The sequence below is a fragment of the Python bivittatus genome, unplaced genomic scaffold (assembly GCF_059951505.1).
Source record: "Python bivittatus isolate LINGU-HERP-01145 unplaced genomic scaffold, Pbiv_v1 ctg000430_np1212, whole genome shotgun sequence".
Lineage (NCBI taxonomy): Eukaryota > Metazoa > Chordata > Lepidosauria > Squamata > Pythonidae > Python > Python bivittatus.
The window spans coordinates 3,116,661-3,141,227 of NW_028277071.1; the positions used below are offsets into that span (position 1 = coordinate 3,116,661).

The 24,567-nt window shown below is 37.7% G+C and overlaps 1 protein-coding gene across 1 annotated transcript; it reads right to left on the minus strand.

Annotated features, from left to right (window-relative positions):
* Nucleotides 1-601: 601 nt before the first annotated feature.
* On the minus strand, nt 602-5,517 carry LOC112542316 (vomeronasal type-2 receptor 26-like). The gene is made up of 4 exons (XM_088143986.1): nt 4,798-5,517; nt 3,286-3,363; nt 1,411-1,537; nt 602-774 (listed from the first exon to the last, which is right to left on the minus strand). The coding sequence occupies exons 1-4, from the start codon at nt 5,515-5,517 to the stop codon at nt 602-604; spliced, it is 1,098 nt and encodes a 365-aa protein (XP_088000112.1).
* Between the last annotated feature and the right edge of the window lie 19,050 nt (nt 5,518-24,567).

Genomic DNA, 24,567 nt, shown 5'->3' on the forward strand with positions numbered 1-24,567 from the left:
ACAGCCACTACATATTTCCCCTTGGTGCTCATGTAGGCAGGGACAAAAGACAACCACACACTGCAGAACATCAGCATGCTGAACGTAATGGATTTGGCTTCCTGGAAAGTATCTGGTAACTTCCTAGCTAAGAAAGCTGCAATAAAACTGACAATAGCCAAGAAGCCCATAGAAGACAAGATACTATAAAACATGACAACTGACCCTTCATTGCATTCCACAACAATTTCAGAGATGAAGGAATGCATGTCAAAGTCTGGGAAAGGGGGTGAGATTCCCAGCCACACAGTACAAAGAAGAGTTTGAATAAGGGAGCAGGAAAGAACTATGGAAAAGGCCAGTCTTTTCCCCACCCATGTCCTCATCCTTGATCCTGGCTTGGTGGCCGTGAAAGCCAAGACCACAGTGATAGTTTTGCCCAACATACAGGAAACAGCAACTGAGAAGATGGTCCCAAAAGCAGGTTGTCGAAGGAGACAAGTCATCTTCACTGGTCGACCGATGAAAAGCAGAGAACAAAGGAAGGAGAGGAGGAGGGAGATGAGGAGGGTGTAGGAGAGGCTGCAGTTGTTGGCCTTGACAATGGGAGTGTTGTGGTACTTCAGGAAGATCCTAGTACAGAAACTGTGGTGAAAGAAAGGGTAATGGCCACTGTCATCAAGCTGCTTCCTAATGTTTCTTCACAAGAGAGGTAAGAGATGTACTTGAGAAGGCAGAAATCCTGGTTATGGTTTGGATACTGATCTTCTGGGCACTGGAAGCATTTGTCCATGTCTGAAAAGCAAATATAATTAGAAAGTCAGGAGATGGTTAAGAAGCCACCAGTTTGAGAATGATGATATAAAACAAATATATTGGAAATGTATGTTAAAGCAAATGAGTTGTTGGAAGACAGAGAGTTGGGTGATACAGTATATAAATGTAAATAATAACAACAACAACAACAAATACAGCAGCAATGGCATAGTCTCTTCTTGTAGATTTCTGCTTGGGTGAAAATTATTGACCAAAGTCCATTTTATAATACTTTTGCTTTATTTATTTATTTGTTTGTTTGTTTTAAAAAAAACATAAATATCTCAAAGATATTGATGAACCATCCCACAGTGAATAACAAAATGATTCATATCAAAATTGTTTGAATTCAACCAAAGCTTGAAAGGACTTGAAAGATGCCTTAATAGAAGATGTATTCCATATTCCCTTCATCAATATTTTCACAAACTTTCACCTGATAGTAAATCACAAGAGAGAAAGAAAGAATTTTAAAAAGAAAAACTTTGGCTTAGACACTCTTCTGTTTCCAGGAGAAATGGGGTACTCAGTTGTGAAAAGTTAGACATGTTTAGGAAATTGACTGTGATGTCTAAATGATGGAGGACATCCGGTATCGTTCATAACATCTCTTACCTGTCTGATTGGTGATCTTTCCCTGTGGACATGGAATGCAGTCATAGCAGCAAAATGGTTCTCCTTCTTTTGGAGTCTTTCGGTAACCTGGAGGGCAATTATCACTACACAGGGAGAGAGGCGATACCTGCCCATGAAGGAAAGAAAAATATATTAATTGATTTGGAAACCATATTCACAGATTGTCATCGCAACATTTTGAGATTGTGGCACTGAAGAACATCTTTCCATCCTCCCTGACTCAGCTGAAATGGCACACAGAAACATAAATAATTCCAGGCTCATGATTCATAAAAGTGATTCAATCAAGCCAAAAGGAAGATGTTCTTACTTCACATGTCAACTGGATGTTTCAGCTGTTGCAGGGAGTTCTCCTGTTAGCTCACCTAAATTATGAATTTAGTGACATACATTTCATGATTGTAAGGTTAACCTCTGGATCCTATGGCTACCTCTGGTTCTGAAGAAAATCAAAGCTAAGTAGTCCAAAGGGACACTCTTGAAAGAAGACCTCTGGCCAATGCCAAGAAAACAATATACTTAAACCCATTAAATGATTGATTGATATCAGAATCTTTTCCACAGGACTATGGAAATAAATTCAGCAACACTGAATTTTTGTCTCTTAATCTCTTTTATCCCAGTTTGCTTGCTGTTTGTTACTCATTTTCTGCAATCTGCATATTGTTGTTTGTTCTCAAAAGGCATACTAAGATGACAATATACTGTGTGCTTCTGTAGATGAACTTCAGCAATATTAACATTAGAACCAGAGTTGTGCTCATAATTCTTCTCCTATTGCAGTTTTGGCAAAATGAGGTGGGAACTCATTTGGTCAAGTATTTTTCAGGGAAGGACTGAAATTCTCCCCACAAGAAAATTCACAATTTAACAGAAAATTACCAGAAATATCCATAAAGTGCTGAAGACATTTGGAAAAGAATCTCACAAATTTGATATTACCAATATACTTTTTGAGATCATTGCTTAGATCTTAATATAAGTTGCATAAAACTATTCAAGGAGAAAAGAAAAGAAAACAATAACAAAACAACAAAGCACCATAGCATAACATTATCTCCTTTGTATATGGGTGAATAAATTAACATATGTTTCTGCAGGCAGAGTGACTCCACAATGAGGAAAAATGTATTGTGATATCACAACAGAAGCTCTTCGCTGATACTTGCATTGCAATGTCACATACAAGTACATAAGGCTCCAGGTGCATTTACAGTGATAGTCACTGACTCCAAATGGCACACACATCTGGTAATCAAATCCTTACCCTTTTTAATGTGTACTGTATGCTCTGCTCACTAAATAAAAAGGACAGGGCTTTGAATCCAGTGGCCATAGCTGAGGGTGCCCCATAAAGTGTACAGTTTGGGTCCCACTCCACAATTTGTCATCTAACCTATGCATTGTGCCCCCATATAACAGTTGGATATTGAACCTAACCCTAGAAGGATTCAAATACCCCAACAATTCCCATGATTGATTCAAAACAAGGCAAAATAGAAGATATATTTTACCAGAATAATCACTTGACAATCTACTAAATAAATATATAATGTCATGTGATTTGCTCAGCTCTTGCTTAGATTTTTTTTTTTAAGACAAATATACTCAACAGAAAATAATGCAATTGTGTTAGCTTTACATGAACATCCCTGAAATATTGGGTAAAGTGATAAATCAATGTGGACATGAGATGGATTCTACCTGATTGAACCAGGTGGGCCAGATGATGTCATCCTCTGAAACGGTCAGCAGTTGATGTGAGAGTCCTTCTGTATCTATGGTTCCAACCTTAACTCTAAGGAAGGACTGGTTTGGGAATGTGACCCAGTTTATAATATCAAATCCTCCTACCAATTCACCATTTTCATCAAAGGAAATCTTGTCCCCAGCACTGTTATTAAATGAAACACCTCTCAGAACATGGTGAAGCTGAACAGCAAGGATGAAAAAGTTGGAAAAGACATAAAAGTATTGTATGATGGTTTATTGTTAATGCTTTGCAAAATGTTTGCATTACCAATACGATGAATGCCAGCAAATAAGAAAACAGCAGTTATAGCAGATTAGATATAAGATTGCATCATTGTCTTCATGGAAGTGGGAACTTAAGCTTCCCCTCCCCCCCCAAAAAAAAGATTAATAAGGATTTGCAGGCATCATCTCTGAACAAATTTCCCACAAATTATTAAAAATATATATTTATTTCTTATGGACAAAACATAAAATTCTTCTACAATCTAATATGTCTTACTTAATATATTGAACACCTCCAAACAAGTAAGTGTCTATATAAGGATCTTGCAGAGTTATTAGATTCATAGGATTAATTTTTATGGGAAAATATTTTGAAAAATCTCAATTGTATCAATTCAGGGTCAAAATGAGGCTGGCATCATTTCATCACCTCCCTTTTCTTTTACAAAAATATATGATGCCAATATGAAAATTAAAAAAAGAAAAAGAGAAAAGGATGAACAAACCATTTATGCAAACTTATGCTGATATAGTGAGATGGGCATGTGATTATAGTTGTAAGATATAAGCATCTTGTTTATATGCAAAGTAGAATAAAGTTGTACAGGAGTATCAATAGAGTACTGGAAAGCAGGAATATTGGCTAGTTCTAGAACTGAGAACTCAAAAACTAAAACTCAAATATACAGAAGTTGGAATAGAGGATCATCCTATGAAATGTTTGCTACAAATCCCATTTAAACTACAAAAAATATGTCTTTCTGATTAGAAATGAGTCATGATCCCAAGATATCTGGCAGGCAGCATACTTAGGAAGTCTTAGATTTAGTTAGTGGGAATTTACAGGGAGATACTTTTAAAAAAAATTAAAAAGTTTGGATCAGAGGTTCAAGGTGAAAATGAGACAAGATTCCTTCTTCTGAGTCTCTTCTTGGTGCAAAATAGTGCAAAATCAAAACCAAATAAAGATCTGCAATGAATGTTATCAGGAAGATAAGAGTCCAACATGGATAAAAGGTTGTCATGTAAGAAAAGAACATAATTCACTTCCAATTTGGAATGAGCTTTTATGGGACCAGCATTGTAATAGCTGAGAATTGGAACCTAAGACAATCATAGAAATGAAAACAAAAATACTAACTAAAGATGTATAGAACACAAAGCATGGGGCAGCTCACCCCAACTTTTTGCTCTGCAGATATGCTTGAGCTACTGATTTTAATATATGCACCCGACATGAAGAAAACATTGGTTCTTCTTCATGGAAATAGGAAGATCGCAGGACACAAACATCTGACAGGGCTCAGTTAAACAAAACAGGTTTATAATTTTGCTTTGCATGAATAGGTATGGTGAGATACCTTGCACTATTCGGATCAGGAGATTTACCTTCCATGACTGCTGTTGAAAATGTTTCCATGTCACCCCTGATCTTTGCTGGTCTATGGATGAATAGAGGGCATACAAAGCATGTGCAACAGCATAGACAGCATTGTAGACACTGTAACTGTGGGGAGTCATCCTTGTTTCAAACATGGTTACAGGGAGAGTCTCCAGCTTCTCCTCTCCAGTGCAGATATTCCCTTCCACTGGCCCAATAGTAAAATTTAGAAGCAGACAATTAAATACCTGCTGCCAAATTTCTTTCAGGAAGCCATCTCTTTTATGCAATATAGGATTCCTCATTTCAACAAATTTCTGGAATCCTGACACTTCTTGTGACTGAATTGCCAGAGATATAGCACCATGGAGGAAATGAACACTCCAGCTTCTTTGAAGCAGAACTGATGAAAAGTCCACATCTGCTGTCATGATCCAGACCTTTGCTTTTTTTCCTGCCATATCATGATATTCTGAAAATTCAAGTAAAAACCATAAAGATGGTACACTCTGAAATTCTCCATGAATTATCACTGTATTAGCTTTGTTGTTCAAGGCAAGGCTTATTTTGGCATAAGTTGCTTCCAAAATCACATCAGCCTCACCTAACATCCCACTGGGTAACTTTTCAATGAAGTCAAAACAGATGCCATGCTGTGAAAAGAAAGGCAATACTTTCCGGAGCAATAATTCTGTTTGACTGCCAATGCCAATATAAAATATCCCCATCCACGTCCAACTGAAATATAGTAACAGCTGGAGAATCCCAAGATATTGATAATCAGCATTTGGGAACATCCAGTGGAAGGGAATTGCTTGATTTGGTCTATTCACCTCTGGAGAAGAAGTATATGCAAGCTAATTGAACGCAATTGGAAAAGCAGTATGAACGCAAGAAAGCAGAAGGGTTTGCTCCGCAAGAAATGCATTCTTTCCCTAATAAACATTGCATATTTTTCTTCCTATGATTGTGTTGCTTGCAATAGACTGGGATCATGGGATCCTGATTTTATAGTAATTTTTACATCCAATGAACACTTCTTAATAGTTAGGGCTATGTTAGTGTGAAGAAAAGAGGAATGTGGCATTTATCCAGTTTTCCTGCAGAAATAATAGAAGCCCACCAATATCCACCCCACAGATCTCAAAGTCTTTCCTATATAACAGGAAAGGGAATTGTGGAGGGTTTCTTCATTTTTTTCTGTTCATGAAAAAAAAAAATACCTGTGAAATCTTGTATTGACTCAGAATAGTTGCTATGTGAAGAAAATCATTTGAGTTAGGTCCTGCAATGACGGCTACCAGATTGTTCTTGAAATCACATTTATAGTTTGGGGTGAATCTCTCTGGTGTGGAGAGAAGTTCCATTGTAGCTGCATATGTAAGTTTTGGATTAAAATAGTTATTATAGATGTTGAAGCCAAGGGTGACATTGGTTAAGATCTGGGGATTTCCATTAATCTCTTTTATAGCAAAAACAAGAGCCAAGATGTGTTGATAAGTCTGAGTTAGTGATCTGCAATTCAATTAAAAATAATAAATCCCTTCAGTACAATTGCTTGCTGAGAGACCCACTTGCAATATTAATAACACTGAACTTGATTACTATCTGATTTCATATCAGATATATTGGAAATATCTCCACACATGCACTACCATTATTTTGGAAGGTAACAGCTAAATGTTAAATATATAATTCCACCATTAATCCTACTTTTACAAATTTTTTTGTATAAATTTTCTCAGCAGATCCATGGTAGAACTAATATTAGCCATTTTCAAATCTGGATCATGCTCTTCATTCCCTAAAAAAAAGGGGAATTTAATGTGAAGGCAGTTGTCCTTTCTCTGCAAATTTCAGTAGCTCCAGGGGAGAGTTCGTACAGATGAGAATCCCTTCTAGTTTTTCTAAAATAAAATGCTTAGTGATTTTTCAAAGGTAGCAACAAATGCTTACCTTCACAGCGTTCAACAATTGCCAAGTTGGAATTTTCTCTAGGAAGACTTTCTGCTGTAATTAGTTTATATATGCTTTGTTTTATCTGGTCATTGACTGAAATAAATATTCCATCTATCTATCTATCTATCTATCTATCTATCTATCTATCTATCTATCTATCTATGTATCATCTCTCTCTCTCTCTCTCTCTCTCTCTTGGAAAGCAGACAGTGAAAAAGATTGGATCTTTGATTCTCTGCTCTTTGACAGACAAATATCCACATATGAGATTTAAAACATTTAAACAATTTTGACTTCCATAAGAACTGATATAGATATAGATGTTTGCATGTGCGTGTCTCTGTGTTTGTGATGATAGATGGATAGTATTGCTTCTAAATATTATTTCAAATGTTAATGCCACAGCTCCTCCTTCTCCTCCTAGATTGTTGAAATGAGAAAGAAAAAATAATTTGGAAGCAGATATTCCCCACCCCAACCCACCTCCCTCCCCCCACAAACCATAAGCAAACTGTACTGTCATTACTTCTGATGATTATCAGGACACAGATAGAAGTCTAAAGCATCCAACTCCTTACATAAATTCAAGAAAAAAGTCTTCCCAAGATGTCTTCTGAATGTGATCTTCTCTGACACTACAAAGCTCTGAGAAATTATTCCACCAAGAATGAGGTCCCCTGGTTCATGGTATTTATGGGGAAATGGACTGGGGTCACTTTTAGTGCCTTTTGAAAAAGAAACTTTGGAAACACTCCTAGGAAGCATCCCTAAGACCAACATCCCAACTGCAAGATATGAAAATCTTCCTGTAAAAAAACTGTTCACTTCCCCCATGACCAGTGGAATATTCTCCAATTGAACAGCCAGGATTCAACTGGAAGGCCAAGGAAGTTGAGAACAAACTTCTAGCTATTGAGTTAATTTCAGAGGGAATGTTTGAAGCACCCTTTAGTCTTAAAGGACCAGACTGGTAATGTCTTGTTGTATTTTATAGGAAATTGTCAAACTGAAAGGAGAAGTCATTCAAGATTATAAGGACAGGGCGGATGATTACCTCACCAGAGTTCTTCATTATTCAAAACAGTGAGGAAAGAAATATGTTTTTCCTGATATTGTACAGAGATTTTACAACTTATTCCCATGGTCCAATTACACCAATTTTTGTAATGACTTATCTCAGAGAATGCCAGAAGGAAAATGTGATCACAACAGATAAGTAACTTCTGAAGAATGTTTTTCATGAGGTTTGCATTAAGCATTAAGTTGAAATCTGTGCATGTTCATGAGATGCTAAAAATCAAAAGGCCTAGAACTTCAAGGTGGGTCCTATCTTGAGCACTCTTGCTTGGATAGATTTTATACAGATTCTCAGAATATCTTGAAAATTTTCCGAATGTGCTATAAATGATATAACCTGCAATGAAAAATAAAGAAATGCAGATATTCCCTGAGCTGTACATGGATTTCCAAATCCCATGTATTTAAGGCTACCAGAATTTGTCTGTAACAGGGAACTGGTTCCGCTTTTCTTCAGTAGAAACAAAAAGAGAGACAGAGACCTCTAGAGAGAATTCATAGTCCTATGTGCTGACCCACAAAGACTATAATCTCAAAAGGAACAGGTCTCTATTGATACCAGTTGACTTCTGAATATGAAATCTACATTCGAGAAGCTGGAGAAGTACCAGGGCCTGAAGGAGGAAATAGAGAGGATGTGGAAAGTAAAGGACAAAGCGGTCCTACTGGTGGTAGAACCGCTCAGGGCTGTGACTCCTAAGCTGGGAGAATGGCTCCAACAGATCCCAGGAACAACATCCGAGCTCTCTGTCCAGAAGAGTGCAGTGCTATGAACAGCTAAGATACTGTGCAGAACCCTCAAACTCCCAGGCTTCTGGTAGAGGACCCGAGATTGAGGAAGACACGTACCACCCATAGGGGTAAGAGGGGATTTTTTTTTTATACAAACACATACATACCATAGGGGTGAGAGGGGATTTTTTTTTTTTAATATATTTACTAGAATGACTTGAGTCATCAATAAGTTGAATGAGAAGGAGATGCAGAAACTCAGCTTGAGTTGAGACTCTCCATAAGACATAACAGGAGATTTCCACCTACAATAACATTCCATCTAAATTTGCCAAAGGATGAGAAACAAAATAGCCAGCTAGCAAACCTAACCAAGGCAGACATTAATTCTTTACACAAGTACCATTCCTGTATATCCACAGAATGATGTCCTGGAAGAAAAGCTGTCGGAAGGAAAAGTGTTTTTAAAGTCATGCATGACACAGGAGCCTCCAGGCTGTTTATCACAGCTGCGATTTTCTTAGAAAACCTTGTTTGCATTTTTGGATTGGAGTGAATCAGGGATGTATTCTGGCTGCTCTTTTTTTTAAGCTATATGTGAATTCAATAGTCACCTCCTGAACTAAATGCTGGCCCTCTAATATCTGGGTCAAACACTGAAAAAAATAAGCCCAGGTTTACGCCCCATTCCTTGCCTTGTTATTGAATGTCTACTTTTATGAAGATAAGACATTTCTCCTGTAGAATGTTAATAAATTATAAGATTTAGTTGTTAATAAGACAAAGATGAGAGGTCTTGGGACTCTTACCTCATAATGGCCTAGCGTACCTGATTGGTTTCAATACTTTTAAATAAGAAATGTAGCACTAAAAGAATTGCAGAAACAAGGGAGAATATTGAAAGACTTCTGAACCCTGAATTCAAAAATCTTGTAACACACAATTTTGATTATTTGCTATGTTTAATTTATAAACTGTTACTGAAGTATAAATCAGAATCTGACAGGTCAAACAAATACTGTATGCTAAAATAGATATCAAATCTGAATATAGTAACAGAGATGTAACAATGGGAATTTTAAGGGAAGAACTTTTATTTTGAATGTAATGAGCAGGTTGGGTTATTTTATATATTTATATAATGAGAAGCAAGCAGCACTGATTTTTTTGGATGAGGAGAATGATTTTGATAATTTAAATTGGATGTTCCTGTTTAAAGTTTTGAAAGATACGGATTTTGGTGAGAATTTTATACAAGGGATTAAATTGATATACATTTCACAAAAGGCAAGTATTATTGTTAATGATGAACTTAGAAAACCATGTGAGATACAGAAGGGGACAAGACAAGGTTGTCCTTTGTCTCCTCTATTTTTTATTTTAGTTTTGGAAGTGTTAAATAGAGATATTAGATGAGATGTGAATATAAAGCGCCTACAAATCAAAAAAAGAAGTTTTAAATTAAGAGCTTTTGTGGATGATTCAGTTTTGATTTTACAGGGACCTCAAAATGGAATTGAATGTTTAATGAAGAAATTGAAAGATTTTGGTGTATTCGCTGCATTTAAGGTTAAATAAACAAAAAACAAAGAAGTTGGTTAAGAATATGACTATAAAAGACCAAGAAATATTGATGAAACAGTCTGGCTTCAAAATTGGAAAAAAGGTTAAGTATTTGGGAGTTATATTGACTAATACGAATTGCATAGTATATCAAAACAACTATGTTAAAGTTTGAAATAATATTTAAAAAGACTTATTAAGATGGGGTAAATTGCAGTTGTCATTATTAGGTAGAATCTCAGTAATTAATACAAATGTTTTACCAAGAATGCTTTTTCTTTTTCAGATAATACTGATATTGACAAATGATTTACCATTTAAACAATGGCAGAAAGGTATTTCTAAATTTGTATGACAAGGTAAAAAAAAAAAGAATAAAATATGAACTTTTACAGGATGCCAAAGAAAGAGGTGCATTAGGCCTTCCAGATTTAAAGTTATTTTTTGATGCTTGCTGTCTGTATGGATGAAAGAGTGGGTGCCTTTACAAAACAAGAGGTTATTGGAGCTAGAAGGACATGATTTAAGATTTGGATGACATGGATATTTATGGTATGACAAAGTGAAAGTTAACATTCATTTTAAGAATCATTTTATTAGATGTACTATATTGAGAGTCTGGAATAAATATAAGGTAAGACTGTTTCCAAAAATTCCTTTGTGGAATTTTTCCCTAAAGCTTTTTATAAAAGAGAAATGACACTTAAGCAACCTTGGTTGACATATGCAAATTTGTTATAATTTTTCTGAAGGACAACCTAACCTGAAGAAGAGGGTACTAGAACTGGAAAGCGGTGTTTGCCAATGGTTTACGTGCACACAGTTGTTGGAAAGTTGTTAAATTAGATAAGAAAAGTTATGAATTTACTACTGAGAAAACTGAGTTTGAATGTGCCTTGTGTACTAATGATGAACATCTTATTGCTAAAATGTGCAAGCTTTTGTTAAAGATGAATTTGGAAGATGAATATGTTAAAGACTGTATAGTTAAATGGGCAAAGAACTTTGGATATCACATAATGCTGGATCACTGGGAAAATATGTGGAATAAAGGTTTAAAGTTCACTCTTAACTATACGCTAAAAGAAATTTTTTATAAAAGGATGTACCATTGGTATCTGACACCTGATAAATTGTCTATGATGTATAAAGGGACCTCAAATGTTTGTTGGAAATGTAATCAGCATGATGGTACATTTTATCATCTATGGTGGATTTCTGAAAAAGCCAAGGCATACTGGAACATGATATGTATTTTGATTCAAAAGATTTTGAAAATGGATTTGCAATTGAAACCAAAGACCGTCCTTTTAGGTATGATGGATAAACAAATGGAAAGACAATATGGAAACTTATTTCTTTATATGATAACTAAAGCAAAACTTTTATATGCTCAAAAATGGAAGGATTTACAAATGCCTACAGTAGAAGAATGGATAATGAAATTAACGGAACTGGCGGAGATGGCAAAATTGACTACTTTGCTTAAAGAGAAGACATTCTCTAGCTTTGTTTCTATATGGAAACCTCTCTTGGACTTTTTGCTTGCTACTCAGAAAAATGCAATTTTGATTTTGGGATTTGATGACTGATGCATTTTATACCTATATTTAATTCCTCATGCCCCTGGTGCTCTTCAGAATCTGTAGAGAAACAATGATGTCTGTGGAGGAATTAAGTGCAGTCTGTCTTTTCAGACTGCTGAGATATTTCATCAGCTTCACTATGTAATAAGTCAGCAGTCTACTTTTATTAATTGTTGCTGTCAAATATCAAATATGTTTATTATGGACTTTAACCAGCTTTTGTAAAAATAAACTATATAATAATTTTTTATCAGGAAAAGAAGGAAACAATAAGACAATAAAACAACATAACTAATTCAAAGTTTTGTGCAATTGTATAACATGATAACAGATATTTGGCCACCTGGAGTGTGAGTGTCGAGTCAGCATTCCTTAAAAAGTACTAAGTATTAGTACAGCCCTCATATTTAGAGATGAATGGGGAGATCAGAGCAAGACTTGGGGCATCATAAAAAGGACACTGTAAAAGGACATGAGCAAGAGTTTCTCCCTCCCTGGATCCACAAGGGCAAAGTCTAAATAAATAAGGAGTCCCATGACATCTTCCTGCCAGCAGCACTGGAGGGAGGGCATCAAAGCAGGGTCTGGAAAAGGCCCATCTATGTTTGCTTAGGGTTAGACTGTATAGATACTTGACAGTAGAGGGCTTGCAGCTGTATAACAATTGGTGATAGAATTCAGGAGCATTGGTGATATCATTTTGCTGATCAAGGTCCCTAATTCTTTCTTTTGCTATTGTTTTGGCCTTTTCCAGGGTTAATTGGCCTAAATATTCTGGAGAGAGGCCAAGGCTGCCAAGTTCTTCTATACAAGTACGGTGCCAATGAGATTGGTAGCTGTCTGACAACATCAGAGGCATCAGGCCAGTAGGGTCAAACATGATTCTGAGTCCTGAGATTAGAATCCTGGTCCAGGCCTGGGTCTTAATGCTTGGCACATTAGCTTCAAGCCTCAAGACTGCATTAGGGGTACATTTTGGGGTATCGAGCAAAGTCCTAAGGAAATTCAATTGAATGGCTTCATAAGCCCTTAAGTTTATATATGGGCCAAGTTGTATCTCATATAATAGATGGGCAACTGTTTTAGCCATAAACAGTTTGACTGCTGCTGGAATGTAATTTGTACCTTGTTGTCTACAAAATTTAGTTATTGCTTGGATGCTCTGTTGGGCAGTAGAAGTGGCATAATTTACCTGGGCTGTTAATTTCCTAGAGGCCTGAGATACTAGGCCAAAGTATTTAAAATGTTTGACCTGCTCTAATTCATTGTTGGTGCTGGATGGGGTAGCACTGCCCCAGACAGACCCAGTGCATAATGTGGGGGTTCTCCTGGACTCACGGCTCCTGCTCAAAGAGCAGGTGGCAGCTGCGGCCAGGAGGGCTTTTGCACAGCTCCGGGTTGTGCGCCAGTTACACCCCTTCCTGGATCGGGATGCCCTTCGAACGGTCACTCATGCCTTGTTATCTCCCAGATAGACTATTGCAATGCGCTCTACATGGGGCTACCCTTGAAGAGTATCTGGAAGCTTCAGCTGGTCCAGAATACAGCCACATGAGCTATTTATGGGGTCCGAAGAAGGACCCATATAACACCTTTGCTTCGTGAGCTGCATTGGGTACCGGTTTGCTTCTGGGTCCAATTCAAGGTGTGGGTTATCACCTTTAAAGCCCTACATGGCATGGGGCCAGGCTACATGAGGGACCACCTCACCCCCATGATTTCAACCCGTCCCACCCGATCTCACAGAGAGGGCATGCTCTGGACCCCCTTGGGAAAAGAACTCTGACTAGTGGGGTCCAGAAGGCAGGCCTTCTCTGCTGTAGCCTCCACCCTTTGGAACATCTTGTCCCCAGAGGTGAGACAGGCCCCCTCACTCCTGGCCTTTTGGAGGGATTTGAAGACCTGGCTCTGCCATCTGGCCTCTGGTGCGGAGGGAGGTCATCAGAAATGGGGTTGGCTAGCACCACTATACATTAATTATGTATTTATTTGTTTTAATTGTTGTAAACAGCCCAGAATCCCCCATTGGGGGGAGATGGGCGGGGACAAGCCTGATAAATAAATAAATAAATAAATAAATAAATCAATCAATCAATCAATCAATCAATCAATCCTCACTGGAAGCCCCAATCATTAGTCCATTCTAGATGGTGTCCAATAGATACAAAAAACAATGTTTTGATGGATTAATTTCAACTATAAAGGACAGGACATAAACTTGAGACTGTTGGTTTGAAAGGATTGGAATTTCCAATTCTTGATCCAAGCTTCTTATATATTTGTTACAGATATTTTGAACTGCTCCCTCAGCTTTTGACAGAAAAAAAAAAGTAGGTTTAGATTCTAAAACTGAATTCTTTTCAGGTATTTTAGAAGCTGCTAAAGTGTGAAGTCCATATTAAGCTGTCAAAACATGCTTTTGTCATGACCTGGATTTTTGTTGTTTGCTTGTTTTATTGCTGATGCTTTATAAGGTATATTCACTGCCTAAAGTTTGATTGAATAGATGGCAGCCTTACACATTTATTAAATAAAAGTAATAAATAGATTTTATTGCTGCATTAATGCTTGGTTACATGTGCCCACTCTGTGAAATAAAGACTCCATCAATGAACTGGAGGATTTCTACTGGGGTTACCTCAAATTGTGCAAATCTTACCCTTTGAAAATCCCTAACTTTGGCTTGAAAAATGATTTACTAACTACAACTGCTTGTTACCTTCAACCAATGTACCAGCTAAATCTATATTTTCACCATTTAGTGCTAACTCCTCATATTATGGAAAGAATTATAAATGCTCATAAAAAGCCCTTTACAACAATGCTCAAAACAGCTGCCTGGAGAATACACTACAAATAATCTAATGATTACACTCTTGGTAAAAGAAAACAGAAATAAACTTTTGTTGACAAAGCATTTTAATCCACTCTTTTTATTAAATTCTCCTTTTTGTTCAAATCAGGCCTCATCATGATGATGTAGCATATGGGGAAAAAGACACAAGCCAGGAGCCCACCACTGGAGGCCAAGATGGAGAAGATCTCCACAGCCACCACGTATTTCCCTTTGGTGCTCATGTAGGCAGGGACAAAGGACAACCACACACTGCAAAACACCAACATGCTGAAAGTGATAGATTTAGTTTCCTGGAAGGTGTCTGGTAACTTCCTGGCCAAGAAAGCTACAAAAAAACTGACAATAGCCAGGGAACCCATAAAAGACAAGACACAATAAAACATGACAACTGACCCTTCTTTGCATTCCACAATGATTTCAGTCATGGAGGAGTGCATATCAAAGTCTAGGAAAGGGGGTGAGATTCCCAGCCACACAATACAAAGAAGAGTTTGAATAAGGAAGCAGGAGAGCACAATGGAAAGGGCTAGTCTTTTTCCAACCCATGTCCTTATCTTTGATCCTGGCTTGGTGGCCATGAAAGCAAGAATCACAGTCATGGTTTTGGCTAAGATACAAGAAATAGATACTGAGAAGGTGACTCCACTAGTAGTCTGGCGAAGGAGACATGTCACTTTCACTGGACACCCAACAAAAAGTAAACTAGAGAGGAAGGAAAGGAGGAGGGAGATAACAAGTGTGTAGGAAAGGCTGCGATTGTTGGCCTTGATAATGGGAGTGTCATGGTACTTCCCAAAGATTCCTAGCACAGAAATTGTGAGGAAGGAAAGCACAAGAGCTACTGTAGTTAAGCTGGTGCCCAATTTTTCTTCATAAGAGAGGTAGCTAATATATTTTGGAATGCATGAATCATGGTCTTTATTTGGATAGTGATCATCTGGGCACTGAAAGCAATCATCCATGTCTGGAAGACAAATATATATAGAAAATAATAATAAAAAATGGTTGGGAATGAACCAGTCAGAGGATTATGATTTAAAGACACATATTATAAGTTTATTTTAAGTGAAATGATGTAGTGCCCTCATGTGAACTCCATTTCATCTTTTTATGCAAGACTATTATTATTAGTAGAATTCTATTAAGAAGCATATATGTGTCAAATATATTTATGAATTCATCCTACAGTGGATTTTTGTGGTGGAGAGGGAAGAGATATGTCAACATTTGTTGGTTTTCAGCTGATACTTGGAAAAGCTTCAAATGTGGTTCAGACAAAGGAGTCAAAGCCTTTGTAGAAGAGGTATTCAATATACCTCCTAAACACTATTTTCACAACCTTCTAGCTTACATTAAATCACAAGAATGAAATAATTTTAAAGTGAAAATGACTTGTTCATAGATTCCTCTTTTTCCAGCAGAAATAGGTCTACTCAGTTGTGAAAAGTTGTACATGTTTAGGAAAATGGGTGTTTATATTTACCGTGATGTCTATATGCTGAAGGATATCCAATATTTTTCAGAACATCTTACCTGTCTGATTTGAGATTTTTCCCTGAGGACATGGAATGCAATCATAGCAGCAAAATGGTTTTCCTTCTAATTTGGTCTTTCTGTAACCTGAAGGGCAGTAATCATTACACAGGGAGAAAGGTGTCATCTGCCCATGAAAGAAAGAAAAATGTGTTGACATTTTGTAAGTAATATTCAAACATTATGTTTGCAACATGTTGAGATCTTGGTGCTGTAAAGTACCTATCCACTCTCCCTGACTCAGCTGAATTTGTAAGCAGAAACATGAATAATTGCAGGACCATGAATTATGTAAGTGATGTGATCAGGCCAAGAGGAAGATGTACAAATTGAAATGCGTATGTCTGATTCCTGTAGACTCTTCCTCACTATGCCTATGAACTAGATGTTTCAGCTTTTGCTGGAGATGGTCCGCATGGGTCACCTAAATTCTTAATAATGATTTTATGAGTCTTACCTACTTTAAATAGTACCACAGACCATTTGTTTCAAGACCTATCATGCCAATAGTGCAAGATTTCTCAGCAGAAAATCTATTTCTACTGTGTTGGCTTCTGCAGAGCAGAAACAAAGCCTTTTTTGGTTGTATCTCACCTCCACCACAAAACATCCACAGAGAAGTCACCATCCAACAGTTACAGAAGTAGTAATCATGAGTGTTCTAGAGCTGTGAAGATGGTAGATGAGTCTATTCTGTGGTGAGAGTGAATGGTTATTATGCCCAACCTCAGCTATGTATTTATCATGTTTTTGCTATATATTTTTTTGTACTGAATTTATTTAACCACTGTTTTGGATGTTTTCATTTTTTATTGATGTACTCTGCTCAGAGTAACATGTTGGGGGATGGTTTTAGAAATTATTTAAGCAAATTAATTAATTTTTAAAAATCCTTAATTGTAACCAATTGCTTAAGAGAGATTTTTCTCCTCTGACTTCCACATACTGGGGGAAAAAAATGACAGTTTAATATAATGCACTATAAACTATAGAGAGACAATGATGTGAGGAATGGGGAACTTGGAGAACTAGGGAGAAAATTTAAATGCTCCCCAAAAAGAAAAGGTTAACATTGAATAGAAAATGACCAAATCTGATGGAAATATTAAGGGAAAAAATCTGATGAATGTCTTCCAAAGATACTTTTTATTCCAGTAAAACGCAATGCTATTCCAGCAATATTACGTCTCCTTCATATGCTGATGAATGAAGAAATGGATGTAAAAACTACATATATGGTATCTGCAGCCACAGTAACACCTGAATGAGAAAGCATGTATGGTAACATCACAACACAAGGTTTGCTGCATTGAACTTGCAAATTGATGTTTCTTGCCAGGGGGAAAATTTGTTTCAAAATTCATATTTCATAACAACCCTTCCCCCACCCATGCACCCTATACTTGCCCTGCACAAATCATAATCATGTTGGACATACAGTATCTAAAGGAGGACTCGGATCTATATATAATTCATATTGTAGAATAAACAAGGAAAAAAATAGCATATCTTTCAGAATAATCTCTTGAGCATATTAAAAAAGATGATATAAATATACTCATATATTACATTAGCTTAGCTCTTGGTTTGTTTGTTTTTTAAAAAGAGTGAAAAATTATTCAAATGAAAAGTTTGCCACTGTGTTAATGTAACATGACAATCCTTAGAATGTTGGGTAAAAATATTGATTGATGTTGACATGGAATGGTTTCTACCTGATTAAATGGGCTGGGCCAGATGATGTTGTCCTCTGAAATGGTCAGCATTTGGGGTGAGAGCCCTTCTGGATTTATTGATCCAATTTTAACTCTAAGAAAGGACTGGTTTGGGAATGTCACCCAATTTATAATATCATATCCTCCTACAAGTTCACCATTTTCATTAAAGGAAATCTTGTCTCCAGCACTGTTATTAAATGTTACATGCCTCAGAAATTGGAGAAGCTGTAGAGAAAGGAGGAAAAGATGGTGAAAGACATGAGAATGTATATCTTTTTATGAGAGCCTATATTTAATAACTTATAAAACCTTTTTCTGGGATAATATCTTTCGATCTAACAATTTGGAAAGTACAGATATTTACCTATTATATAGAAGAAAGACAAGGAGAAAAAGACTTAAAGGAATGCTCAAATTACAAGTCGATAGACCTAATGCCACATGCCACCAAATTACTGCTGAAAATTCTGCAGAAGAGATTACAGCCTATAGAGAGAGGGAATATTCAGGCTTCAGAAAGAACAGAGGAACACAAGGCCATATAGCTAATATTAAGTGGACAGTGGAAACTGCAAGATGATGCAGAAAAGATCTCTACTTCTGTTTTACAACTCCAAAGTTTTTGACAGTATTGATCATTCAAGACTTTAGAAGATTCTCAGAGTAATGAATATACCTAAACATCTGATTCTTTTCAGAAGAAATCTCTACGTTACCCAGGAGACCACAGTGAGAACTTTATTTATTTATATATTCATTTATTTATATTTCAAATTTAGATACCACCCATCTCACAAAGAAGTGACTCTGGGCAGTTCACAATAAAACAACAATAAATATTAATTAAAATACAATAAAAACAGTATAAAAATACAATAAAAATAGAATAAAACCAAACACATACAAAAGTAATAATATCTTTGAAGATGCTGGTGCTTGATAAGATGCTAACATATGGGAGCATCTTCAAGGTGCTAGCCACCCCCAGGGTTGGTTGCCCCTTTTTTCGCCCCATGCCAGTTGGCAGAGCCAGGTCTTGACTGCTTTCCAGAAGGTCAAGAGAGTTGGGGCCTGCCTCACCACTGGGGGGAGCGTATTCCATAGGGCGGGGGCCATGGCAGAGAAGGCTCTCTTTCTGGACCCCACCAGTCGACATCCTTTCATCGACGAGGTCCGCAGCATATCCTCTCTGGCTGACCGGGTGAGACAGATGGATATAATGGGGGTGAGATAGTCCCTCAGGTAACCAGGTCCCATGCCATGTAGGGTTTTAAAGGTGATAACCAACACCTTGAATTGGACTCAGAAACAAACTGGGACCCAATGCAGTTCACACAGCAAAGATGTAACATGTGCCATCTTTGGGGCACTCAAAATTCCCATGCGGCTACATTTTGAACCAGCTGAAGCTTCCGGGTACTTTTCAAGGGTAGCCCCATGTAATGCAATAGTCTATATGGGAGATGACTAGGGCATGAGTGACTGACTGGAGGGACTCCTGATCCAGACCCTCCTGGCCACGACTGCCACCTGCTCTTTGAGCAGGAGTCGTATGTCCAGGAGGACCCCCAGATTATGCACCGGGTCTGTCTGGGGTAGTGCGACCCCATCCAGAACCAAAGATGGTAAACTTCCAGATACAGAGGAGCCCCCAACCCACAGCCACTCTGCCTTACCAGGGTTCAGCTGAAGCCTGTTGCTCCCCATCCAGACCCCCACAGCCTCCAGGCACCGAGAAAGGGTAGTCACAGCATCACTCAGATCACCTGGGATGAGGATGTATAACTGGGTATCATGTGCATATTGATGATACCTCATCCCATTGTGGTGGATGATCTCACCCAGTGGTTTCATGTAGATGTTAAAAAGGAGCGGGGAAAGTACTGAACCCTGCAGCACCCCACAAAGGAGGAGCCACGGGCTGGATCTCTCGATCCCTATCAATACCAGTTGGGGCCGGCCCTGGAGAAAGGAGGTGAACCAGCACAAGACTGTGTCACCCACTCCCAACTCCCCACGCCGACCCAAAAGGATACCATGGTCGAAGGTATCGAAAGCCGCTGAGAGGTCAAGAAGAGCAAGGATGGATGCACTACCTCCATCCCGCTCCTGCCAGAGATCATCCAAAAGTGCGACCAATGCTGTTTCAGTCCAAAATCCAGGCCTGAAACCTGACTGAAAAGGGTCCAGATAATCTACTCATAGAATCTCCAGTTGGTTATGACTCAACGGAACATAAGAACAATGCAGTCCTTCACATAACTGGGAAAACTAAACATATAGATATTTATTTTAGTCAGTTACACTGAATTTGAAGACGCAAGAGCAATAGGAAAATGCAGAGATTTTTTGCCTTCAGTCCAGTTTATGTGTGCCTAAGGAATTTGTACAGCTGCTGGATTAAATCTCACAGATCAGAAAATCTGGGTAAAAGTGAGACAGGATTCATTCCCACTTTCCCAAGTCTTTCTGGCTAAAAATGAACAAATAAAATGTTAATAATAATAAAAAATATAAATAAATAAATGCAAGCAGCTTTAATAATTTTTCCAAAGATAGGGGACATAATAGAAGAGAATATATGTAGTTCAACATTGAATTGTGGAGTCCTTGGTGCTCTCTGAGCTTGGTTGTTTCCTTGCAGATGTCTCATTACCCAACTAGGTAACATCATCAGTGCCAGTGAGTGTCAGGTTTGTTCCCTGTTTATATACAGTAGCTTGCCCTGCCTGTGTTGGTGGGGGTGTGGTTTTCTCCTTAGTAGTTCCTTGATTAGGGTATTGTTTTCTGCTTGATTGCTTGTCTGCTGTTAATCCCTGCTTATCTAGGTGTAGCCTGCCTGAAAGGATATGTTCTGCTCCGTTTGTTTTCTTCTTAGCTTTTTTATTGTCTCTTTTCAATGGTGTGTAAATGTAGTTTATTTCTATGTGTCTATCGATGGCTAATTTGTTTGGATGCCATCAGCTTCTAAATCATATTTACACTGATTTTTCTGAATGCATCAGCTTGTAAATCATATTTACAATGATGGCACCTAGTTGGGTAATAAAACGTCTGCAAGCAAACAACCAAGCTCAGAGAGCACCAAGGACTGTATACAGGAGATAGTTCAAGATGGATAAGGGGTTACCGTGATGAAATAAGGGAAAATAATACCAGTTCAGAGTAAATGTTTACACAACTGGCATTGTATATCTGAAGCTGGAATATTTCCAGAAATGAAACCCAAAATGCTAATTCAGAGTACACAGAAGATATAGCATGGGACAGCCCATTCTAACCTTTTCCTATGCAGATATGAATAAGACAGAAACCCCAGGAAAATTGAGTCAGCATAGAAATTAGTTCTTCCCATGTGGGGGGGGGGGTAGCTCTGGGCCCAAATATCTGGAAGGGATCAGTTAAACAAGAATTATTTACAACCTATGCTGTTACATCAACAATTATGGTGAGAGGTCCTGCAGTACTGCGCTCAAGAGATTACCTTCCATGATTTTTGTGCAAGAAGTTTCCATGTCAGCACTGATCCTTGCTTGTGTAAGGATGAGTATAGGGCATGCAAAGCATGGGCGACAGCATAGACAGCATTGTAGACACAATAACTGTGGGCAGTCATGCTTGTTTCAAAAAGAGTTACAGGGAGAGTCTCCAGCTTCTCCTCCCCAGTGCAGATGTTCTTCTCCATTGGGTCAATGGTGAAGTGTGGAAGCAGACAGTTAAATAACTGCTGCCAAATACCTTTCAAGAAGTTATCTCCTTTATGCAAAATAGGGTTCCTCATTTGGACAAACTTCTGAAATCCTGACACTTCCTTAGATTGGATTGCCAAAGATATAGCACCCTGGAGGAAATTAATGCTCCAGCTTCTTTGAAACAAAGCAGATGTGAAGTCCACATCAGCTGTCATCATCCAAACCTTGTTTTTTTTTCTTGCTATATTATCAAAGTCTGAGAGTTTGAGTAACACTGACAAAAATGTTATACTCTGAAAGTCTCCATGAAAGATCACTGTATTAGCTGTGCTGTTCAAGGCCAGGCTTATTTTTGCAAGGGTAGCTTCCCAAACCACATCAAGTTCTCTTACCCTCCCTGTGGGTAACTTTTCAATGTAGTCAAAACAGATGCCATGCTGTGAATAGAAGGGCAATACTTTCTGGAGCAATAATTCTGTTTGCCTGCCAATACCCATATAAAATACTCCAATACATGTCCATTTGAAATGTAGTAATAACTGGAGAATCCCATGATACTGATAATCAGCATTTGGAGACATCCAGTAGAAAGAAACTGGCTGATCTAGACTATTTGTCTCTGGGGCAGAAGTATAGGCAAGCTAAGTGAATTCAAGAGTAATTGAAGGAAAGCAAGAGAACAGAAGAGTTAGTTCCACAAGAAATTATGGTTTAGACTTCTTTCTTTTGCAGTAAAACACTTTTTATATTATGAACTTTCAGACTGCATTCCCCAACACAGAGGTGGAGCAATATGGTTCTGAGATGATTGTAAAAGAAGTGTTTTGAACAGCAATTCTCACCAGGGAAATATTAGTGTGAGAAAAAATAGGAAAGATATGTTTCCCCACTATTCTTACATAAATAGATAGAAGCCTACCAATATCCACCCTACAGATCTCAGAGTCCCCTATCTAACCAAGGAAGGGAAGTGTGGAAAATATCTTCAACTACCTGTGCAATCTTGTATTGACTCAGAATAGTTGCTATGTGAAGAAAATCATTTGAGTTAGGTCCTCCAATGACCGCTACCAGATTGTTCTGGAAATCACATTTATAGTTTGGGATGAATCTGTCTGGGGTGGAGAGAATTTCCATTGTAGCTGCATATACAAGTTTTGGATTAAAATAGTTGTTATAGATGTTGAAGCCCAGGGTGATATTTGTTAAGACATTAGGATTTGCATTTATCTCCTTTACAGCAAATACCAGAGCCAAGATGTGTTGGTAGCTTTGAGTCAGTAATCTGCCACAAAATTAAAAATAATGAATACCTTCAGTGCAATTTTTTATTGGGAGATCTACTTGAAAATAGCATATGTTTTCCTAATAACCTTGGACTGAATTTAAATGTGTAACTCCCATCTAAGTCTTTCCTCTTGGAAATAACATATCTGGTACCTTTAATGTGGGTGGTAATAGTTTAGTCTTAAAAATAATTCCCTTCCTAATTCTACCTTTACCAATTGGAATATTTCTTTGCTGTAGCTCCATGGTAGAAGTAATTTTAGCCATGTTTAAATCTAGGTCATGTTCATAATTACTTTATATAGAGAGAAAGATGGAGTTGCGGCCGGGGGTGGGGTCAATGGGAGTTGTCCTTCCTTTGGAGAATCTTTTATTTTTTTCTGAAATAAAATACTTCTTCATTTGCAAGATTGTTCAGCTCTGTTGAAAGTAAGTTGCAAAGCAATTGTAAGATTAGAAATTAGACCTATGATGCTCCATGTTTGCACACATACTGTATCTATATGTAACATGCAAAACAGTCAAAGTGTTTTGACTTCCACAAGCCCTAACATATACGGATTGCTTCGTATACAACTGAAACAACTTGGAAGCACACTGTTGCTTTTCATTTCTTTAAAAATGAAAGAGAAGTATTTTGGAACAGAATTCCATTCAAGAGCAGTTAGTTCATGACAGATGATTATACTTTCTGTGACAAGCAAGCTTTTTCCCAACCTCATATGGACACAGTTAAGAAGTCTATTCCTATATTAACATTGCTGCTGTTCCTTCTTTAGCGTAATGGTTAGCAGTAACAGGTTGGTGAAATGAAAGAGAATGATTTCTCTGTAGGCAGAGATTCCCTCACACACACACACACACACACATTCCTTACATGAATTCAATGAACATATCTTGAAAGGGATGTCTTCTGAATGTGATCTCCTCAGAAGCAACAAAGCTCTGAGATATTATGCCTCCAAGAATGAGGTCCCCTGGTTCATGGTATGTATGAAGAATAGGACTGGGCTCTCTGTTAATGCATTTCGCCAAAGGAATCTTGCAAACATGTGTTGGGAGCAACAATAAGACCAATATCCCAGTGGTTCTAATCATACATGAAAATCTTTCTGCCAGATATTTCTTTTCCCACATTATCGATCGAAAATTCTCAAACTGCTCAGCTATGTTTCAGAGCTACGCCCAAGGGAGGATAGAACACCTTCTGAGCTGATGGACCACAATTGTTCTGTAGGTACAGCTCTAAAGTTCATTTGGCTCACATAAAGTATGTTTTGTTCTGAGGTGCCAGACTGGTAAATTTCATAGGGAATTACTGAATTTAAGGGAAAAGTCAGTCAAACGGATAAGTATAGGGCAGCTGATTACCTTCTCAGAGTTCTTCATTATTTATAGCATTGTGGAACAAAACAAGTTTTTCCTCTTGTTGCACAGAGATTTGTTGTTGTTGTTTATTCCCTTGGTGCAATTAGAGAGCCAACTTTCTGTAATGATCTACCAAAGGATATCAGAGAAAAAGTGATCTCAATAGAAGACCTAATTTCTGAAGAATGTTTTTGCCATGACATTTACACTAAATAGAAACTCTTCTGTTTTCTCAAAGCTCATATTGTTTGAAACCCCCTTCCCCTCCCCAAAGTTCAAATACCAAGGAAGTAATTTCTTCCATTTTCTACTGTGAAGATTTTTCCTCCAACTATTCTCTGTAAATAATAAGCTGTTGCCTTACTATTGGTGTAGAAAAGTTATTAAAGAAAGGAAACTACTAAAG